This window comes from Sardina pilchardus, chromosome 2 (assembly GCF_963854185.1).
Source record: "Sardina pilchardus chromosome 2, fSarPil1.1, whole genome shotgun sequence".
NCBI lineage: Eukaryota > Metazoa > Chordata > Actinopteri > Clupeiformes > Clupeidae > Sardina > Sardina pilchardus.
In genome coordinates, this window is record NC_084995.1 from 40,999,494 (window position 1) to 41,023,083 (window position 23,590).

Here is a 23,590-nt window from a genome sequence, read left to right on the forward strand (position 1 = left end):
GCCTATATAATACATAGCATTAATTTTAGCACATCACATTAGAAAATATCAATTTAAGGTAACAATAAAGCTATCAGTCAGTGTCTATATCTTTCAAATGGCACATATATCTTTACCTGTGTCTGGCTATAGAGCTCGCTCCACTTCAACTCTAAATGTAGTGACAGAAAGCCCAAGGTCTTAGAAGCTTATAGTGCGCATAGGACTTACATAATCATGGAAAAAATATTGTATAACGGCACTGTTTCGCAACATGGTTCCTTATGAGAGATGTAGAATAAATCCCCATTAGTAAACAGCTGCAGCATTCACATGTTGGGGGGCCATTAGGGACCACAGTCCCACACACGTGCATAGGTGATAGTGAGAGCTTGCATCACCTGTACTGTACATATATATGGGAATAAAACCACACTCACTGATAGATCGCCATATGATGAGAATTCGCACCTGAACTGACCTGCTCACTGGACCAATAGGGGGTCATCTGATGGGGGTGTCTGATATTCTAAGTAATATTTGGAGCAAGATTAGAATCTTTTCCCTTCTCTATTTCAAGCTACTTGATAACCCTCAAAGAGTGCACGAGGCCACCACACAAGAAGGAGTGTTTGAACTGGGGCCATGTTAAGGGAAAGCCGCAGATGTGTTTGAAGGATGTATGTTATGAGAGTCATGTCCAGGGAAACATACAGATGTGCTAGAATACATGAACCCTTTTTGTCTAAATTTACGCAGTTTACACAGATACACAGATATACAGTACATGTCCCCAGAAAGAAAAACATACAGTTCCTCAAAAGCGCAGCCAAACAACTGTCAACTTGTTACACCTTTAGGTTTTGCATATGATGCATGACCTGTAAACAAACAGGCCAGTATAAGTATTAGGTAAGGAAATCGGTTTCTGGTAAAAATGTGTTTCATCTTGCTGGGGACATGAAGCTTGGGGTATAGAATGTATTTAGATTTATGGAAGAGATGCAAAATGTTCAGCAATATGTAAAAGATGCGTGACAGGGTGAAAGAACAGGATAAAACTTAAAATGGATACAAATCCTGTATGTGTATTGGATTATGCTATTTGATAGCCAAATCAATTAGAAATTGTACTTCAGTTACAACAGTTTCAATTTTCATAGCAAATAGCAAATAAATTGTTGTGATATACCCATATTCCTATGGAGTATCTGCAGGGTGTTTGCAATTCACAGATCCTGTAGGTCTGCATTGCGATATGTCGATGTTATTGACTCACATCAATGACCATGAGTGTCAACCAAGGTTGATAAAAACCAAGATTGAACAACCCTCCTAACCCCCTGCGACCCCTCCATACGCACACACAAGTTCACTGTAAACATCAGTTTTGTTGGCACAGGTGGTCTTTCAGATATTTCTTTACAAAACATATTTCCTAGAGGTGCCGGGCTATGTTCCTTATTTGGAGGAGTGGGTCTGAGCGTGGGCTATAAATATGCATCCTTAGGTGCCAGACATCACTCAGAACAAGGTGAACACCTCAGGTAAGAGTTCTGAGCAGAGCCTATAGATATACATGCAGCTCTAACTCAGAGCATCAAAAACAAATGAGCTGTAACTGATCATGATCTCCATTTCCAGGTGATACAGGCTTCACAATGCAGGCTCTACAGGTACTGTCTCTGACCCTTCTCTCTGCCCTGGTGGCCAACGCCCAGGTCATCCATCCAGGAAGATGCCCTGTTCCTCCAGTCAAGGAGAACTTTGATGTCACCAGTGTAAGTATTGCTGACATGCAATAAATGCTGCTCAAAATGAAAGCCAGAGAAAAGGTTGAAGTATTGACGTATTAGTTCTATTTCAATATTACCATAATTCATATTCCATTTGAACAACTTTCCTAATTTCAGATCTAACAAATGCATTTGTGATTATGGTCATTTTTTTCTTCTTTGAAAGAATATTAACTCGTTCAAAAAACCTTGGAACAAATTCAATAGCACAGACAGGACAGAGCACAGCAACTGTGCCTTACATTTCCCAGTAGTGTGTAAAAAGTGCACCTGCTGGCTTTGAGGCTGAATGTTCTGTTCTGTCATTTGCAGTACATGGGCCGGTGGTATGAGATCCAGAAGCTCCCCTCCTTCTTCCAGAAAGGCGAGTGTGGTCAGGCTACCTACACACTGGGTGATGGGGTCGTGCAGGTCCTGAACGCTGAGCTGCTGTAAGAGCTATTCTTAATCCCTCTCTCTCTCTCTCTGTCTTAACAGCTGAGTACATGGTGTGCGCAGCTGACTTACTTGTGTGTGACTCTAGAATGGTTTGCGGTGCCAGCTGGCTTACCTGTATAGCGTACATCTCACTCAGCAGTGTTTGTGTTGCTTTGTTGTTCAATCAGGGATGATGGCACTGTCAGTCAGATTGAGGGCACTGCCAAGGTCGTGGATGCTGCTCAGCCCGCCAAGCTGGCTGTTACTTTCTTCCCAGGTAAGCATTGATTCGCATCTCCAGAAAAATGCATAACCTTGACCACATCTCTCAGACGAAAGTTTACTTCAAATCTGCTTCTGAACACGTTCAACATCTCATTGAAACCTTTTTAGAATTATTCGGTAACACTTTACTTGAAGGAACAGTGTCTACATAAGAGTGACACGACACTGTCATGAACACATGACATTGTCATGACACATGAACCCTAACCCTAACCCTAACCCTAACCCTAACCCTAACCCTAACCTTAACCCTAATCATCCAATCATCAGGTCACTCTTATGTAGATACCTTTAAGTTAAGTGTAACCAATTATTCTAATTAATCACATTTAGCAGGACCAGTGCCAGATTACTAAGGTCAACATTACAGTTAGGCTAGAGATCAGGTGTGGAAAGCCAGCGTCCCTCAACACCTCATGGCAATGTCCCACAGGAACCCCTCCTGGTCCTTACTGGGTCCTGGACACCGACTATGACAACTACGCCCTTGTCTACGGCTGCGAGAACTACGGCGGTCTGTTCTACGCTGACTTCGCCTGGATCCTGAGTCGTACCCCCTCCCTCCCCGCGGAGACCATTGAGCAAGTGCACAACACGCTGACCTCCAACAACATCAAGATCAACAAGATGACCATCACTGACCACAGCTCCTGTGACGCCATGCCTCAGTAAGGCAATGGCTGCCATGCATGTGGATCCAGCTGAAGGGTTATTCTCTGTTGTGGTTACCTCACTGCGCACCTTCTGTAAAGAACGTAATGTTGAATAGGCCTATGTCATGTCTAGATCAATGGTCATGAAATTAGCTCTCAACCTCTCTCACTTTCTGATCATTTTAAATGTTAGCATCGTGTAGTTGACAGACTGGGGTGGAGCTGTCATTTGTTACTGTTCCTCAGCATCACAAATGATATTGTCTCTTGTCGGGCATTGTTGTAAGACTTGTTTCTTGGGTGTCTATCCAACTCTTTTGCTGTAAATTATTTCAAATTACAGTGTTTTGTTTGGCTGGTGCCATACAGTAATGCCCAGCAGGTTTTTCCACCTGTAAATAGGTTTGTTTGACTGGTGCTATACAAATAAATTGAGTTGATTTATGCAAAACTGGCAATGGTGTCTATTATTACATTTATGTTTGTTTCCTTGGCTATGCTGGTTCCTGTAGCAAAGAGTAAGAGCATAAATATGCTATGCCCCAAGCATTCGCACTCCATGTTTTCCTACAAGCATTTGCATCTCATTTTGGTCTTGTGTTCTGGAATTAGCCGGTGTGTGGCAGGATTATCATGTTGTCATCTCCTGAGAAGCTGCAGCAGAATCGGGAGAATTTATAGCTGCAGCCATTTTCAGGTTAAACCCATGTTTATCCCTTCGCCCCACTCTGACTCCATAATGCACAACGCAAGCAAGCCGGACAGAAATCCCAGCTAAAAAGCTTACTCAGGCAGATTCCCAAATTAGGGGTTTAGATGTCTTAATTCACTACTAACTTAATTCGTAAGCATATTATTAGAGATTCCTCTCTTTTTTGATGTGGGCATCCCACTTGTTTGATGAGCCAGATGGCACAAACACAAACAACAATGAATTAACACAGGGTGCGGAACAGAGTTGAGAATAATGCCAACAACACATAGACCATTTGAAATGATTTGCTATTGTCAGTCAAGTTTCGAAACAATTGGTAAATTACTATACTAGACTGTAGAATTTGTAAATCTAAAGAAATGCAATGTAATGCAATTATTTTTGTAAAATTATGCAAATATTATTTAATATATTCATAATATATTTGTAATATACCATATATTACAAATATGGTATAAAGTGAACTTTACATTGAATAATGTGTGAGCATGTGTGCGTGTGTGTGTATCAGAGTGTGTGTGTGTGTGTGTGTGTGTGTGTACTAGAGTGTGTTTGTGTGTGTGTGACAGAGAGAGAGAGAGAGAGAGAGAATAATTCATTAATGGAGGCACTATCGACTGCTGTGATGCGGAGCACTGTCGGCTCTGCAGGAGGTGACTGGTCCGTGGCAGACATACCACGCAGTCTGATAAACTAAGTGTCTGACACAGGTCAAAACACCCATATCCCACCAGGCCGCCGCACACCTACCCTAGACTAATTCCGCTGATCCCCACAGAATTAAAAATATATAATTCCTTGAATTGCTGGACATACTCTAAGAAGTTGGTGAGCACAAACTGCCAGATTAACAAGTCTGAGAAGATGATCCTCACAACACATTAAGCAGCATATTTGTTAAATGACCAGGGATCTAGTATAATACTGACATTTCGTCGAACAATACACTGAAAAAAAGCTGATAAACAAAAACAAACTTGTCCCCTTGGAAACAAACTCCCCACTGTGCTCAGCCTGGCATGCCGGCTCCCTCTGAGTGACACATGCTACTGGAGGAGGAAGTTGGGCATTTAGGTGTCTTACCCACGGCCTTAAAAGTGCTAACAAGGGATTAGTGAGGTAAATGTTGAAAGAGGTTTAGCCCCAATGCTTAGGCAGTGTTCTTAATTACAGTTCAAGGCAGAGTCCGGCGCACCAGTGTGGGGAGAGATCATCGTGATGTCAGGGAAGGGAGGGCTTAACACGGGAGATAAAGCCAGCTAATGGAGATAGAATGAAACTGTATTTAAAGGTCTTTTTTAGTTAAGACAGCCTGTTGGCACGGGAGTGTGTGAGGGAGTCGCTCTGCTGCTTGGGTGGTTTGGTGTTCAGTTTTTTCCGAGTGGACGCGTCAGTGCCAAGGCAGAAGAGCCTCTGTGCTTGAGGAGGGCAGTGGTTGGGGTGTGAATTGTGGGCCTTGTCTGAAGATCTACAACGGGCTGGTCATTGTTGTTGTTTTTTTAAGCTGTCGGTGTTGTTGTTGGAGTACCTTTGCTCTGCCTGGTCAGAAGAGTTCAGGCGCTTGCTCAAATCCCTGGCAGAAATTCCAAGGTGAGTTCCTCTTTCACATGCATGTCTTTTATATAATTCTGTAGGCTAATTTGGCTTTACTGCAAGGGCCTATTCTTCCTGTATCTTTTTCGACTGTATACATTTGGTCAATAAGTGTGTATTATTTTCATGGTCTGTTTTTCACACAGCCATTCATAAATGTTTGATACTGCCTTGGACACAGTCTAACACATAGAATGATTCAATGTGCTATACAATTTTACAGCAGTAGCCATTTAATACATGACAAATAATAAAATCATATGTGTGAATTTGGCTGAATAATATTTTTTATCTTTCCCTTATTGTGGTTATGGTCAAACTGTGGGACACAAAATGATTCTTGTTTTTCATTTCCATGTGAAATAGGCTTCTTGCCATGCAGTTGTATGTATTCTGAAATATAGTGTGTGTGTGAAAGACTGCCATAGCTACAGCATAGCTACAGGGACCAGACAGTGATAATATCCTGTCTGATATGACCTCCGCAAATGTACCGCTTAATGCAAGTCGTCAGCAATTTTCCTTTAATTCATTCCTGATAATGAGATTAGTGGGCTGCAAATCCAGCCACTCTGAGCCGAGCGCTTAGACAGTGTGTGGCTTCACTTTGTCACATGAACGCCAAAATCTGGACTTGCCATGGACACATGCCAGACTGCCTGCAGCTTACAGACAACTCTTTAGATGTCTGTTCTGGCTGTCAGGATGCCGTTTACAGCAACACAAAGCCCCTGCTGTTACTTGCAGGTGCCGTGTACCTGACCAGGATGGAAACTGCTAAATGCCGAGCTGTAAAGGCCTACCACTGCCAGTCTTTTAAGGCTTGATCACTACTGATATGTTATTATTACAATGATTGGCCTGCACAGACAGTGGGAGGAGTAAGATCGCATGTGAATATAGTGTGCCTGAGTTCATTAAAAAAAAAGCACAACAAACACAAATGCATGGCTATGATATTGACCCCTGATCTTCTTCAGTCCACCCAGTCCTCCACTCATGCATGCAGAGGCATTTCAGGGCTTTTTCATGCATGTTGCAGTCCTGGCAGGTGTTGCCACGGCCGCCACGTTTTTCCGCCATAAACGGATTGCGCCCCAGATTTATCAGCCAAGGTGTTTTTGGGACATCTCGGGGGCTAATGGAGGCTAATAGGATTAGCACTCTGGGTGTATTGTCCAGTATACTTACAGGCAAGGTTTGCTGAGGGTAAAACTCTAAACGCAGGGATTACTTCCCACACATCCCTTTAAAGTGCTGTATAGTCAGGACTTAGCTAATAGGATCCAGGGGAAGAGGGGGGCCCAGGAGGTGGTTGGGGGGTTGGCCAACAGCCGGCCCAGGCCTGGATGCATGCAGGTCAGCAGATGTTCCTGGCCGGCTGCTGGGCTAACAGGGGGATTACCGGCCCTGGATTAGTTGGGCTTCTGAGGGAACTTTAGGCGCTATGGCTAATACACAAGGGCAAATCTGGTGCTCCCTATGATGGGGAAGGGCGCCTGGCCTAATACTGCGAGTGCACACTCAGGGGTGAGACTACAGAGTTTGTTGTCAATGCTCAACTGTCGACTGATCCAAAGCATAATCTGACTCTGTAACCCCAAACTCAAGTAAACCCCCTGACCATAATTACCTGTGACCACAGCCTTCAACCTAGCCATAAAGCTTTGCAATAACAGTAAGCACCTAAACAATCAGTATCAACAGTTCATTCATATGTGGATAAAGGACAGGATGTCTGTGAACAAAAATCAAGATAAAAAGTAGTGCCTTTAAACATAATATAAAATCAATATAAAACATGAATAGCTTCAGAATTCAATGTGAATTATACTGATCAAATTCTGATTTATGCTGATCAAAACTCAGATCTTCATTGCAAATTGTAAATAACAAAGCTCTTGGCAAAGCTCAGAAACTGAATTTAAGCACTGTATGACATAATCTTTGAGAAACTGATAAGTTTACTATTAGAACACACTCTCGGGATAATTTAAATTAGACATCTCTCCTTCCCTCTCTCTTTCCCCTCCCTCTCTTTCTATCTCCGTCTCTCTCCCCTCTCATTTCTTGATGTCAAGACATGTGTCAGATATGTGTTGTAAAAGATTATGTGTTGAGTCTGGATGCAGTTCGTTGCAATGTCACACCCTCTCCGATGGCTGGACAACAATCCTCAGTTCTGCCCAGCGACACGCCGTCTCGCCTCTCTGTCTCATACACACTGCCTTCTCTCAACTTGACTTTTTGTTCCCTTTACTCAGTTTCAGAACGTGGGGATTTCATACTAAAGGAGTATTAGGACCGAAGGCTGTTGAATAGGAGGCACAGCTCCACAAATACAAAACCTCAGGTAAAAATCTGCCTTCACAATTCATCACATTTGACTGTGTGCCGAATGATATGACATAACTTCCTGCTTTCCAACACATCACTGTAAACTAGAAACGAGGAAACCATTCCTTGCCATATTGTTAGTTTGCTGTTTTCAGATGAATGGTTTACTGTGGGTTCAGACCCACAGTAGAACAAATCATTTAAATAATTAACGAAATATCGATAAAATAGCAAAATATCTTTCCTTTGACTAGTGTTTCACATCTTTTTACATGCTCTGAAAGGCTCCTCTGAATACTCCCATCTAGAGGTGACTTTAGTTTCCTGTTACACACTAAAAATACCAGTTTTATCATTACGATTATGTTACCAGTATAACCCCTATTCCAAGGTCCACGTTTTATTGAGCACCTGTGGTGTCTGCAGCAAGCATGCATCTGCAGTCCATGTTCTAGGTCATGAAGTGAGGTTGAGGTTGGGCAAAGTTGCTGCACAGCACAACACAGTGCTCCCTAGTGGCAGCTCAGTGTAGCATCAATTTCCTAATTCCACCTATGCCCTCTTCATGGTTTGTGTGAACACTGCAGGTAAAAGATGGTGTACCTGAGCTTGTACTAAGACTACTGGTTGGCAGATATTTATTTTTCACTTGCACCCAAACTCATTTGTCTTTTGTGTTTGTGCGTGTGTGTGCGTGTGTGTGTGTGTGTGTGTGTGTGTGTGTGTGTGTGTGTGTGTGTGTGTGTGTGTGTGTGTGTGTGTGTGCGTGCGTGCGTGTGTGCGTGTGTGCGTGTGTGCGTGTGTGTGTGTGTGTGTGTGTGTGCGTGTGTGTGTGTGTTTGCAGGGAGCCAGGTCGTGTCATGACCCCGCGTGAGCAGCTAAGGAAGATGACAGCATTGGGGGAACAAGGAGCCTTGGATGAGAAGCACTGGTACCGCCTTGTCAACGGCATGTCTGCTGCAGGTGAGTGGAGGGCACTTTCATCCATCTGAAATCCTGTTCTTTAGTTGTTTTACAATAAGGTCCCTACTTACTGGGGGGCCTGGACTGTGCTTAAACAAAACTTATAAAGTTTTGAGACAATTTGAGACCAATTTGAGACTATGTTGTCCTTGAGTAAATTCAGTTAAGTTCAATTCAATGTGGAAGGCGACACAGAATGAGTATGTGTACGGAGACTCGAAAATTCAATTCAAATATTCAAATGTCAATTCAATATGATTTGTCACTTTAGTCTTACCCTTCTGCCACGTAACCATAACAACCAGCATCAGTCGGGTACTCTGGGGCCCTGTGAGTGGAAGCTAAAGTGCTGTGTCTGTGTGTGTCTGTGTGTCGCGTGGCAGAGATGCGGCAGAGACAGGAGCTGATGATGAGGAACCAGATGGCGATGGCACCCCAGATCCTGGCCCAGGGCCAGCAGAGGCTGCAGGGCGTGCCTGCCCAGTTCGAGCCTCGCTTCATGGAACGGTGAGTGCCCGTGGCCCGCAGCGGGCACCTCTCTGTCCGCCACCCCTGCCAATTTAGCCAGTCTCCTACAGAGGCTTTGGACTCGACCTCAGGTGCCTCTCCGAGGTGGCTGAGCCCAGCTTTGGTGCGGGATGCTCAAGAGTAATTAGAGAATTACTTGCCACTCAAGCACCCACCCACTCACTCTGTCTCTTCTCCACAGGGAGCTGGTGCCCCCCACTGAGATGGTATCCGCTGATGGCCGCCAGATACATATGGGGGCTCACATTGGACCCCCCCTGCAACCCCACTCAGGTGTCATGCCTGGCAGAGGATTTCCTGGAGCAGGTAGGCTAAGACTTTAATATACAATATATATATGTACATGCTACATGATATAAACTATCACTGTATATCATATTTTTACATAGCAGAATTTGTTATGTATCAGCCATTGTTGTGTATTAGCCAATTTGTTAACAACCAGTAGAATAAGAAGCAACAGTAATTTATATGAAATTACAATTTGAAGCAGAGGCTAGCTTAAAACAAAAATCAAAGTAGCCCTTCTCTTTGTGTTTCTCTGGTGGCAGCAGGGTACAGCTTCCTACCGCCAGAGCCAATGGAGACCGTTGCCAGGCGACAGGAGCTCATTCACAAGCAGAACATTGCCAGGTACCTGAATGGAATACAACTTTTCATTTGACTGCATCCACCCATGTGGAGAAGATTCACAGTTCGTTGTATGCCTGCATGACCTGATTTCCTGATTGAAAAGAGTTCAAGTGTGTGGTCCAGTCAATTATTCATATAGCACATTTAAATTACATGATTTGTAGTAGGCTAAGTAGAAGAAAGAAATATAACAAAATAGCATGATTTAATTGTAGCCGCCCTCGGTTTATTATGTGGTCACAATAACAAGAAATCTTTCTGTACGAAAACAATAAGCATGGAAAATACAGTCCGCATTGACATCAGAATCTGCAAATAGGCACAATGTAAGACACAGTGAGAACAGGTAGTAATACCAATATTTGCTTTGTAAACATCTATAGGGGAAAAAAGAGAGAATTTACATGAGATTTTGTTTTTTAGAAGTTTCATGGAAAGGAAAGGAATAGATGTTTAGCCTACTGAGAACTTCCTCGTCATGTGCTGACCCACTGGTGTAGTTGCGTGGCATTACATTAGCAAGATGTTTTTCGCGGTGATTGAATTAGCATTAGTTTGTGCGAGACGGTTTGCATGCCTTACAAATTAGAGCCCATCATTTCACATCAGTGTAAAAAGCACACATTATTTTACCTTTAATTCGTTACAGTAGAGTACAGTATAGTACAGTAGTTGCTGTGAAATATACAGTGACACCCTGGCAGCTATTGACCCAGTGAATGGAAAAACAATTACAGCATTCACTAGACTACTGTGAACAAAATCTAACTGTTTACGATTTCCCACAATACTGTTGTGTTTTATAGTGATGACTTATACAGTAGTACAGTATATGCTGCATCAAAGTTTAACACTGCAGATTTCACACTAATTGACAAAAGTGTACAATCCAACTGCTGACTTGTGGTCTATGGGTGTTCCCCACTCAGAATGGAGATGAATGCCATCCTGCACCAGAAAGAGCTCGAGAACGCCCAACAGAAGGGCCTCATGGGTATGGAGAACCCCATGATGTACCCAGGCATGCAGGCCAACCCCATGGCATTCAGGGGACGACAGCGTCTCCCGGACGGCCACGACGTCTTTGTCCACCGCACAACCCTGGAGGACCTCCAGGCGAACAGCCTGCTGATGTCCGCCAGCCCCTACCCACCAATCAGCAGTCTGCAGAGGGAGAGGAGCCGCCGGGCCGGCCGGAGGGCAGCCAATCACAAGACAGTAGACAGCAACAGCTCCGGCCCCAAGGGTCCGTCAGAGGACAAGAGCGTGGAGCAGAGTCCAGGAGGGGCCTCGGGGGAGGAGAAGGAGGCGGAGGGGAAGGGCGAGCTGGCCGGAGAGTCCTCCGACAACAAGCCGCACCACGTCAAAATGGACACGGAGCTGGCGCCTGGCAACGGTAGGAAGAGCTACAAAGAGGGAGAGCAGGGCCTGAGGAAGACCTGCATCAGTGGCCAGGACGGCTGCTCGGACGTGACCAACTGCAGCACCGGCGTGGGCGACAAGGACATGCCCAATCCGTGCTCTGCATTCCAGGAGAAGTTCCTGTACCCATCGGCCGCCGGGCCCCTCGCAGGTCTGCCCTACATGCTCCCCGTGCCAGGGAATGGCCTCATGCCGCCTGGTGAGTTCAGTCCGTCTATGAAATAAACAATGCTGGTAACAGGACAGTAAAAGAAATAATAAGAGTCATTCATTTAGTCTTCCAATCATGTGTATTATTTTTTGGAGGGATGTATAACACTTAACTGATGCATAACTAGTGACACCAGTGTAAAGGCCAGTGTCCATTTTCCTGACAATGAGTGATTTCATTGTTTGAATGTGACTTCTTGCTTCTTTTACTGCTTTATCATAATGTTACATGTTGCTGACATTGCCATTATTAATTCTACAAAGGTCCTCACAATGTCTTTCTCAATGGAGAAGAGATGTCAACACTTGAAGATATCAGGAAGTGGACTGTTGATGATGTCTACAATTTCATTGTGGAAATACCGAGCTGCTCTGAATATGCACAGGTGACTGTCCATCTACTGTACCCATGTCACCAGTTCATCTGTGTGTGTGTGTGTGTGTGTGTGTGTGTGTGTGTGTGTGTGTGTGTGTGTGAGAGAGAGAGAGAGAGAGAGAGAGAGAGAGAGAGAGAGAGAGAGTGTGTGTGTGTGTGTGTGTGTGTGTGTGTGTGTCTTTGTATGTCCACTCGCTTAGCTTAATAACTATTGGTCCAGCTTACTTCACATTTTCATGCAAGGCAGAAGGTTATCATAATTCAGCCTTCCTACCTGATCGTCCAAATCCACTACACTTTTTTTGCTTTCTTTAACATTGTGGGATAGTGACGTAGATCTGCAGTTGCCTGATTACTCTTGTTCTTGTCTGTTCATGCACTCTACTTATGAATGAAGGGAAATAGAGTCATTCTATTAATCTTATGTGCAACCCTAATTTGACTGTCATATTTCCTCCAGACGTTTAAAGACCACATGATAGATGGAGAGACATTGCCCCTTATTACAGAGGAACATCTGCTGGACACGTTCGGTATGAAGCTGGGACCGGCGCTCAAGATAAGAGCACAGGTACAAACCTCAGCATTTCTGTCTGCCTTGTTAGATCTTGATGAATCATGAGCACCAAAGCCTTTTTTAGATCAGCAACCATGACTTACTGTATCATGACTAAATTCTCCTTAAAAGCAATCTACATTGCAGACCTGTTAAACACTTTTAAACAATACCCATAGCCAAAGGCTGTATATAAATAAAGAACTAAATAGACACATATTATTTAATTAACTTAATAACTTCATTCTGTGCAGCTGTCTCGGCGAATGGGCAACATGCTGTACATGATGAACATGCCCCTGGCTGCCCCTGCTCTGCACTCCTCGGCGGAGAAGGCCAGTGGAGACCGCTCCTCCGAGATCAGCTCCCCACTCAACTGCAACAGCGTGGAACTGCTGGGCAGCCCCTGTGCCAGGGACACGGAGACCCTGAAGCCGTCCGAGCCCATCTCAGAGACCGAGAACCCTCCCTCACCTGCAAGCAAAACTGCATAGTCAGAAAGAGTGTTGGCATAGGTGTTTGTGTGCATATGTGTGTGTGTGTGTGTGTGTGTGTGTGTGTGTGTGTGTGTGTGTGTGTGTGTGTGTGTGTGCGTGCGTGCGTGCGTGCGTGTGTGTGTGTTCAAAGCAACACCTCAAGACATTGCCTGGTTTCTTTGTTGACTGTCATTCACAAAAGGGCTTATTTTACACCATCTGTCAGATGTGTACAGTATAAAACAAGCTATTTTGAAATTACCTATAATAACACACAATAATTTGTAAAACTGGGTTTTTGTAGAGTGTGATGAGCCAACATGCTTCAGTGACAAGGGACTTATTGTCACTATGTCAAGCTATTGCAGGGAATATCCTGACCCAAGACTCCGTTCACCATGTACATATCATTGAATTCCTGATAATGTGATGGATGGATTGCTGTAGATATGTTTAGTTTATATTTTCGTATTGTATTGATACATTTGTAAATGTTTCATTTAGACCTTTGCAACAAGATTGTATGCCTACATTATTTTACACACTGAAAATAAAAGTTTTAAAATTATAATTTCAATTCTAAATCAATCGAAATAATCGAAATCCTCACGTGATTAATCCTATCCATTCTAGGCACCTAAGCCTATATATCACAATACACCAGTATATCCTGCTAAAATCTAGGTAATAAACACGACAACAATGAGCCTTGTTTAGACAGACTGTAAAGGTTCAACACAGTCGATTAGTCAAGAAATCCATTGGGTGGCAGTGTTGGGAAAGATTGCTGATAGGCGGAGCAGACCCAGATCGCGGCCTGTTCTCGCGGTAGGTTTAGCTTGTCGTGGCTACCACGTCAAGTTGAGACTTGTGAGCGTTGGGATCATGGCGGAGCGCAGGAGGCATAAGAAGCGAATTCAGGTATAGCTTTAGCATTTCAAAAATCATCTCATATGAAATATCCATAATGGGTGTTTGTCTCTTTATCAATTAGATGGTCAGTGTATGAGATTATGTTGCAAAATCGTGAAATAAATAGTTAGATTGTATGCACAGTCTCTCAGTACTGAGTACTCCTCAGAAAGTGGGCTAGCAAAAAAAAAACTATTAACTGGCTAGCGAGTTTATTACCTTGCATCATGCAGGAAGTCATACTCTCACAATGTTGATGTGATACTTATCGGTTATTGATAACTATATTTACATTCTTCAATTGGATATCTTGAAGTCCAAACCAGCTGGATACCAAACGAATGACCACAGCTTATAACGGGAACTGTACACCCAGCTAAGTTGGCCATCTTGGCTTTAGGATGCAGAGTTCTTAGCATCAAATGCTAGCTAGCTGGCTGGCTTGCTCATGTAAATACAAGAGCTCGAGCTAAATAGTTAGTTAAGTTGCCAGCTAGGCTACTAGGTATGCCATGAATAGCTAAGGTGATACGTATTTAACCACGTTTATGTGTTAACAGTATTGTTATTGTGCAGCTAAGGGCGAATGTGATGTGACATGAACACATCAATATTCATTCAAGTGTGATGGAACAACTATGGCAATGTTGAACCAAGCTAATTACCATGTTGACAATTGATACATGATATTCTGAAACAGTTGTGTAGCGAGCTGAGCATTTACTAGAGGCAGAAGGCCAAATAGGCAAGATGTAGTGATCAACCGTTTGATTCGTTTTTATTGACTGCGTGACACTGCTCATTAGTTTGGTGATTTTTAAGCGAATAGACGTCCTAATGTTTTGCATGCTTCAGTCAGGAACGAATCTGATATCTCAGCGTCGTGACGTCATATTTTCATTTGGTTTGATGCCATTATCATTTCACCTTTGAAAGTGCCTTGACTAGATAGTGTTCTGTCTAGCGTTCCACATTCTTGAAGCTTTAGGATACATAATGATAGTTCATCGCCCATCTACTCGAAGCGTGTGTTTACTCTTCCACCTTGTCCATTAGCAGCTAGACACGTTGCCGAAATTATGCAACCTCTGACTGCCAGACAACGTTTAGTCAGGAAGACTACACCACAGTGACTGATACATTATGCAGTGTCGATTGGTTTAATTTAAGGGTATTTGTTGTCATTGAATGAACCGGTAGATTCGTCTTACTATTAACTGAACAACACTATATAGAATCAACGCAATAGTTCCATTTCAGTTTCACATGTTCTGGTGGTGTTAGTCGATCAAATAAAAGGGCATTTCATCATGGACTGTAATGGTCTGAGAACCTAGGTTATTGAAGTCTTGAAGTCCATTGCTAGTTGTGTGCTTGGGTTTATATCTGCAGTCTGCTGGGTGTAGGGTGATGGAGGCGGCCAAAGATGATTCCATGGGCTGGTCGGCTTTGACAGGCACTGTCTGGTATAGATATTTCATGTAGCCAAGATACGAGAAAGAGGTTTCAGAATGCAGAGGCCAAGATTGCACCTGTAGAATGATCATAGAGTTGTTCTACAGAATGTTTTAAGAGGAGTGGATATTCACATATCACCTTTAACACAGCTTTTATGTTAATGTGTGACATCCCCCTAGCTCCCCCATCTTACAGCATATAGCTCAATGCCTTCATCTGATCTCATCTGATCTTATCTCATCTGAGCTTACTTTGGAAGTTGCATTGTCTAGAGATTGATACAAGTTAGATGCCTCAGACAAAAGCCAAAACAAATGCTTACTACCAACCTACATACTAGTGCTTGCCCTAAGTGATGGAAATCTGTGGAAGTGGGTCTGTGTGTGTGTACAAGCCCAGTAGAAGGCCACTTACCCTGTGACTCTCACCGTTGGCTGATGGCTTACTCTCGGTTTTCCAGATCCAAACACTATCCCTGGCCAGTGCTAGTTTGGGTTCTTGTCAAGTTCAATTCGTTTTCTTATATTCCCTTGCTTTCACAGTGGATATATCACATTATGCTGTATCCAAAGATGACTGCTTACTGTATTCAAATGTCAAATGTCTAATGCCACCACAAAGAGAGCAGGCGATAAATCTGATTGTGGGCCAAGATGCCAGAGCGAAGTCTTTTGGTTTATTGTTTAATATAATGACCTGGAATTGTGCATAGGAAAGGTTGTTAGGTCCCACAAATCTTTTCACCAGCCAGGTAGCAACAACCAAGCAATTCCAAGCCAAACACAAGTCAGTAACACCTGCCTTTACATAGTCATTCAGCCTAAGTGTAAGTAGAGTTAGATACTCTTAATGCCGTGGTTGTCTTTTCCTTAGTTCTTATGAACTTAGATTCTTATTATAAACTGTCTTATGAAGCTTATCATTATTTTTTCATATTTTCCCTTGACCTCATGACAAGCTCATATAGGTCAAGGGAAAGTGGATAGAAAAAAGCGATAAGACAGACAATCTGAACGCAGCCCAGGTGTGCTTTTACAGGTAGTTATGGTACTGATGTTCCACCTGAAACTCGCTGCCTTCCCAACAGTGTTACCTCACCTATTGCTGACTGCTTAAAGATAATACTAATACAGTACACAGAGTTCCACAAAAATTGATGTACGATTTTCAGAAATAGCTGTTTTCTCGAGGTCATATTGAGCAGATGAGCAGTGAGCTATTGATACATGCACAAAAGCTTTGATGTCTTTGTTGAACATTTGTCAGAGTGATGTGAAAATGTGGAGGGCCTATGTGACCCAACAAAGGAAATGATGGATTAGTCATAGTTTGTCTTGTCTGTTGACTGATCCGGCAAACGTTACGTCTGTGCAGGAGGTCAGCGAGCCCACCAAGGAGGAGAAGGCGGTGGCAAAGTACTTGCGTTTCAACTGCCCCACCAAATCCACCAACATGATGGGCCACCGAGTGGACTACTTCATTGGTCAGTTCACTTATCACTCTTGCCCCTAGCTGTTCAAGACACTTTTCTCCGTTTATACCCGTCTTTTTTTCTCCAATTTGCTGTTGCAAACTCTGGTTAACATTAAGCAATTTCTTGTTGTAACCATGATGTAGTAAACATCTTGTTTGTTTCTCTCTTTAAGTAAGTGATGGTTTCATGATGATGTTGATGGTTTGAATTTGAATCCGTGCTGTTGGGTACCTGGTGTGACATTACTGTCCGTGTTTTGACTGTCCGTGTTTGAATTGGCAGCTTCCAAAGCCGTGGACTCGCTTTTGGACTCCAAGTGGGCAAAGTCAAAAAAGGGGGAGGAGGCCTTGTTCACCACCAGAGACTCTGTGGTTGACTACTGCAACAGGTTAGTCAGTCAGTCCATCCCCTGAACTGAGAAGAGTGCCTTAACTGAGATGGCTGTGTGTGTGTGTGTGTGTGTGTGTGTGTGTGTGTGTGTGTGTGTGTGTGTGTGTGTGTGTGTGTGTGTGTGTGTGTGTGTGTGTGTGTGTGTGTGTGTGTGTGTGTGTGTGTGTGTGTGTGTGTGTGTGTGTGTGTGTGTGTGTGTGTGTGTGTGTGTGTGTGTGTGTGTGTGTGTGTGTGTGTGAATATGAAGTAATCAACCACAGTGATGAAGAAACACAATGACATGAGTGCAAAAGTGCTGCTATCTGACCATGGGACCTGGTGTGTGGTTTTTCTGAGCAGATTACTAAAGAAACAGTTCTTTCACCGCGCCCTGAAAGTCATGAAGAAGAAGCCAGAGAAGGAGCTGAAGAAGGAGAAGGAGAAAGAGAAGGAAAAGGAGAAAGAGAAGGAAAAGGAGAAAGAGAAGGAGAAGGCCAAAGGGGATAGTGGCAAGGAGGAGGAGAAGAAGGCCAAGAAAGAGAAGAAGAAGGAGTCCGAGGCAGAGTCCAAAAAGGAGAAGAATGTACGTCTTTCTCTCTCTCTCTCTCTTTCTCTCTCTCTATCTCTCCATCGCTGATGCATGTAGAACACGAAACACAGAGACAAGCCTAGAGGTTCGATGTGCAACACTGCAGGGTACCATGATGCACACACATACTGTGTGGCTACTCTCTCTATCATACGTGAAATGCACTTGAGAGTTTAAATGGCCATGCAAGTAGCTCATGAAAGAGTAAACAAACTAAAAAAACAAAAACGGAAGTATATGTTAATCCAAGTGCTTGTTTTGCAAGTCATATTGAGGTACCACAACAAATGTATCACACTGTGCACTGTAGAGGAGATGAGTCCTGATCTGTGTGTGTAGCAGTTACTGCTGCCAATGCCAGTGCTGATGATGGATGCACACAGAAGCCTTGATCAGGGCAGCAACATTCAACCGTGAAGGGAACCTTTGAAATTGTTGCGGTCAAATTTCAGACTGTCCAACATTCAGTGAGGTGGAGCATTGGAAGCGTCATGACCTGCCCATTGGCCAGTTTGAATCCTGAACCCGCGGTTGGCAGTCTGTGTTACAGGATAAAAGTGTGGTTTACTTTTACATTTGTACTACTACTACATAAATGACCAGACATGCCACTACTCCATGAATGATTGTGCACCTTATATATTCCCATCTGTGAGTTTACTCCGCATGCATACTCAACGTAGCACTACATATTGGCACAGATGGGAAATGAAGACGTGCAAATCCATGGGTTGACCAAACTGGGTTGTGTTAAGCACACAGTGTAAAAAAGTGTTTAAGTGATTTGCATTGATACCAAAGGTAAATGCCAGGCCTACAGGTTCGAGTGTTTCCCCTGTAGTACAGTGTCATTGTTTTAGCATATAACTTGCACGGACGTCAAATTTACATATAACACAATGTGATTGAAACAGTCACTTCAGAGCAGGTGGACATCATGTCAAAGCAAACACTGCAGACGCTCATCGATGTTTTTGTAGGTGCTAAAGAGGAAATAATGCAGCAGTAAAGTCTCAGCATTAACAGTTCTGAGATCTGCAACGGCCCTCCTTTTATATAAAAACATGCGCTGCGACAGAGGCCAATCAACAACCAGGCCTATAATTACACAACAGGACATGAGCTACAATAACAATATTCTGTTCACTCAGTAAAGGCTCTCCTTCACTAACCAGAGAACGAAAACAGGAACAAATAAATAAATAAATAAAAAGAATTCATCTTGAGTTTGATCAGCATGGTGTACTTACTTGTTGGACGACCACAATCACATGTCCCACAGGAGGACAGTCCTGGCTCGCCCAAGAAGAAGAAGGACGTGAAGAAGAAGTTCAAACTGGAGCCCCATGAGGACCAGCTGTTTTTAGACGGGAACGAGGTGGGTGCAGCGCTGACAATACTACACTGGCCCTCCGCCTCAGTCATAGGAAATCACCCTGGTGTAATTGGCGTGTAATTGGTGTGTAATTGGTGTGTAATTGGTCTTTTGTCCAGGTGTTCGTGTGGATTTATGACCCAGTGCATTTCAAAACGTTTGCTATGGGGCTGATACTTGGTAAGGTGGATTTCCTTGGTTTATATGTTTGCTTATAAATCCAGAGTTGACATGGATTGATCTCCACATGCAGAAATAAACGCATGGGCACAGTGCACACAATCTCAAACCATGTTCTGTAGTCGAATTGGACAGTCATGATTGTCGGTTGTCACAAGTTCGTGTTATTACGGTCTTAATTACTAATGGCTGTCTTAATTCTGTGTGTGTGGGTGTCAGTCATCGCGGTGATCGCTGCCACGTTGTTCCCACTCTGGCCTGCGGAGATGCGAGTGGGCGTGTACTACCTGAGTGTGGCGGCTGGCTGCTTCGTAGCCAGCATTCTCCTCCTCGCCGTCGGTAAGAACCCTGCAACCTTATTTACACAGTCCATACTCTACACGGCACACACACACACACACACACACACACACACACACACACACCCTACTGTAGCTCAAGCGTCTACATCCTAAGACAAGGTCTCTCAATTCCCCACCTCTGTGCTGAACATTTTCTATGTATCACTGCGTCAGTGTAACAGGTATATGATGTTTTCAGTTCAAGAGTGCTACTGATGAGGTCAGTCGGGCAAGCAGAGCAGGGAGAAATGGACACATAAATGGTGTAGGATTGGGAACACAGCAAGGCATGTTAATGTCCTGCAAGACTTTTGCCAAAGCTGAGTAAATACGACGGTCGATAACATACTTATGTTATTTGATGTTTGTGATGGTATTCGTAAGCACTAAATTTACTGATGTTTGTTATGATCTGTATAGGTGCTAATGGGAACTAATGTTTTGTAACAGTACAGTATGTATACGTGCTAATGTTGACTGTTGTTTGTAACAGTATGGTATGTATAAGCACTAATATTGACTGATACCCTGAAACTCATGTTCCCCTTCAGCTCGCTGCATTCTATTCCTCCTTATCTGGCTGGTGACTGGAGGCCGCCACCACTTCTGGTTCCTGCCCAACCTGACGGCCGACGTGGGCTTCATCGATTCCTTCCGCCCGCTCTACACGCACGAGTACAAGGGCCCGCGTGGCAGCGGCAAGAAGAGCCTCACTGACAAGGGCGACGGCAAGTCCCTGGAGTCCAGCAAGGCGCAGAAGTCGGACAGCGAGGAAAAGTCAGACAGCGAGAAGAGGGACGAGGAAGACGAAGATGAGGAGGAGAGCAAGGAGGGCGATGGAGACGGCGGCGGCGGCGATGGCGATGGTGCCGACGCAGCGGAGAGCGAGGGCCTGCCGACGGAGCGACACTCGGACACAGACAGCGAGCGGCGGGAAGACGAGGGCTCGCAACACAGCAATGGCAACGACTTTGAGATGATCACCCGCGAGGAACTGGAGCAGCACACAGAAGAGGAGGAAGATGAGGAAGAGGAGGAGGAGGAGGAGGGGACGGAGGGGGAGGACAGAGAGGAGAGCGGTGGGCCCAAGCCTGATACCGCTCAAACTTAAAATAGATTTAAAAATACAACATAAAAAACAAATACACACACAAACATTTCGCCTCAAGCAACACGACGCCCACGCACTCCACAAGGACCTGCTAACAGTGCTTCTGTGCTGTCCTGGAGTGCCTCCCATTTCTGTGTCTGTTTTGAGATCTTCCAAATCGAGAATAACAGAAAACATCGTGGCAAAGAAGAGAGACCAGCTATGACAATGAAAATGTACAAACCGTCTTTTTTCTGTTATCTAGAATATTTCTCCCATATATATATATCTCTAAAAAAGCATAAGTATGTAGGTGAGAATCCCGCCTCTCCTCTAAGCTTGAGTCTGTTGATCACGTTTTTTCAACTCATGGTTTAGTAATACATTTACCCCTAATGAATCCATCCTTTAAAAGCATCATTGTGCAACTTTGAGTTTACAAAACAAGGAAATAAGAGAGATAATTGTTCTTGAGAATTATTCTTTTAGCCTTCACATTGCTCCATAGACTTAGCTGAAGGAGAGTGGTATGTGATTTCGCGTGTCAGGAGATTGCAGGGTAAATCTTGATTTCGTAGCGCCCCGTTCGAGACCAAGTTTTCTTTGGTTCGAAGCTAATGTGTTAAATGGGATGTCTCACCATGGCATGGTTAGGCTACGTGTGTGTCTGTCGCTGACTCTGAATCAGTAGTCCTCCTGTTTGTTTGGACCAAAATCAATGTGTTTCGTCCTTGTTGGGAAAACTGTGGCCGTCACATGAGCAGTGTTTACAATTCTCTCAGAAGAATCTGAATGTTGCATTCAGCACCCAAAATCTGGCTCTTAACGCCCCGCTGTACGGGGACAGACTGGGCTTGTCCTTGTATGTGCACAATCTTTTTTGTTTGTTTGTTTTGTTTGTTTGTTTATTTTATTTCCCCCTCACACGTGAATTCAAAAACAAAACAAATGGCCTCACCCACTTGACACGGTACTTCAGCTGATATGGATTCAGATCGATGTTGATTTTATAAAGTGATAAAACGTGAAGCAACTGTTTTACCCGATGGCAGTGATAACCATTTATCTTCTTGTTCAAATTAGAAAGGACCTAAGAAAATAGAGGCAAAGCCAAGTAACGTGGTAGCGTGGAGCTTGATGAGCATACAGTACATTCATAAACGACACTAGTGCCAAACTCTTTTTCTACATTTCATTTTCATTTGTGAAGACTTTCATATGAGGAGTGACAATTTAGTAATTTTCAACGGTATGTTCAAGATTTCACCCCCCCACACACACAACCCCCATCAGACACAGGTCATGCAGGTCAGGGAGACTCAGAAAGGATGTGGCAGATCAGTTGGAAGCCTAAGACAGTTATATGAACTTAAGTGATGCTTCAGTTGCGGTTTGGTACTCTTGTGGGTAGAATGTTTGTTGGAGTCTCTTATTAATTTAAAATGGTAATTCACTGATATTGAGAAACCTATGAAGCTATGGTTCAGTACGGCCTATTAACACGTGGCTATCCTTATCAGGCTGTGGTCCAATTCTGTCCTAACATAGGGATACATTCTATGTACTAGATATTTATTTCACATTAGATGTTCTTTTAGTGAGGATAATATTTAAATAATTGCAAATATATCATTTATATAGAAAATCTATAAATATATCAAGATGTACTCGCGCTAACAGTTTGGTCAATGATGAACAACTGCATTGAACATATACATTTTTATAGTGTCCAAGTCTACTGTTTTTCTTTTTGTCCCTTTTTTGATACCATAGAGTGGAGATGCCATTGCCAGGTAACAGATTGTTACGGTTCATTAGACAAGTGACAAATCAGGGTCAGCTTCCTGTGTGCTCAGCTGGCATGCTTAACCATGAAGAGGCAGATAAAGTTTACCATTTTTACATGGTCTATTTTCAGTAAATCAGTGTGAAAACTTCAATATGTACTTAATATCCAGTTCACATGATGGATTTATTTGGCTTGTCCTTCACGCTCATAATCACAGACCAGTACAATGTAAAATGTGAATGTTTGGTTCAAACCTGAATCCTGTCATGGACATTCTTTGAAAACTTTCCCCACCACACCCAATGGGAAAATAACGTGTATTGTGTAAAGGTCCTAAATGGTGGTAATTTTTCATTAATCTCAATTTTGTTTATATACCCTCGAAAACTGAGATGTATGTGAAAATCTGTTGTTTTGACCCCTTCACTTTCATCGCCTTGTCTCCCACCCTGATTTTCTTGAATACAAGCGTGAACCTGTACAGGAATGATGTAGTAAACGCTGCACATCTGATTGATCTAAGCGGATTTCTCTCTCTCATTACTCGAGGCAGTTCCTGTTTTTTTCTGTTGTTTGTCATCTTTCTTTCTTTGAGAGCAAGCTGCCATTGTGCCCGGGCCATTTGTAGAAAACGACTTCATGAGAACTCTCATGTTGTTCTCGAGTGTTGCACAGTATCAAGTCTGTTGTGTTCTGTAGTATTGCTGTTTTGCTGCTTCTCATCCAGCATTCTTTCATGAGGAAACGGAAACAGCCCCCCCCCTTCGCCCTTTTTTTTAAAAAATGGTCAAAATGTCTTCAACTGCTTAGTTGTCCATATTTGGATTAATATCATTGAAGACTGTCTCTTGCGATATTTTGAGTATAATTTAAGTGATGTCTGTCTTGAGGTATATCTGTATCCTTTCATTGCAATAAAATATAGAGAGCAGATTGACTGCTTCAGAGTGTTGCTGTATTTGTGATGCGGGTGCTGCTGTTCATTGTGATTCTGATCACAGTTGTTTACTCTGTCGGTTAGTGCTTAAAAGTTGCATTTAAGTTACAATGTTCTTTCTGATAGCAAGGTGAAGT

At 43.4% G+C, this 23,590-nt stretch overlaps 3 protein-coding genes across 3 annotated transcripts; all 3 read left to right on the forward strand.

The window, feature by feature from the left end:
• The first annotated feature begins 1,640 nt into the window (after nucleotides 1-1,640).
• Nucleotides 1,641-3,149, forward strand: LOC134099704 (apolipoprotein D-like). Its single transcript, XM_062552689.1, has 4 exons — nucleotides 1,641-1,760; nucleotides 2,088-2,206; nucleotides 2,381-2,469; nucleotides 2,911-3,149. The coding sequence occupies exons 1-4, from the start codon at nucleotides 1,641-1,643 to the stop codon at nucleotides 3,147-3,149; spliced, it is 567 nt and encodes a 188-aa protein (XP_062408673.1).
• Nucleotides 3,150-8,635: 5,486 nt separating this feature from the next.
• Nucleotides 8,636-13,513, forward strand: samd7 (sterile alpha motif domain containing 7). Its single transcript, XM_062515626.1, has 8 exons — nucleotides 8,636-8,738; nucleotides 9,122-9,245; nucleotides 9,448-9,572; nucleotides 9,821-9,899; nucleotides 10,829-11,520; nucleotides 11,796-11,917; nucleotides 12,368-12,478; nucleotides 12,718-13,513. The coding sequence occupies exons 1-8, from the start codon at nucleotides 8,636-8,638 to the stop codon at nucleotides 12,955-12,957; spliced, it is 1,596 nt and encodes a 531-aa protein (XP_062371610.1). The 3' UTR covers nucleotides 12,958-13,513.
• Nucleotides 13,514-13,771: 258 nt separating this feature from the next.
• Nucleotides 13,772-23,450, forward strand: sec62 (SEC62 homolog, preprotein translocation factor). The gene is made up of 8 exons (XM_062530545.1): nucleotides 13,772-13,860; nucleotides 16,684-16,792; nucleotides 17,066-17,171; nucleotides 17,513-17,735; nucleotides 19,024-19,119; nucleotides 19,236-19,296; nucleotides 19,516-19,635; nucleotides 20,189-23,450. The coding sequence occupies exons 1-8, from the start codon at nucleotides 13,825-13,827 to the stop codon at nucleotides 20,746-20,748; spliced, it is 1,311 nt and encodes a 436-aa protein (XP_062386529.1). The 5' UTR covers nucleotides 13,772-13,824; the 3' UTR covers nucleotides 20,749-23,450.
• The last annotated feature ends 140 nt before the right edge of the window (nucleotides 23,451-23,590 follow it).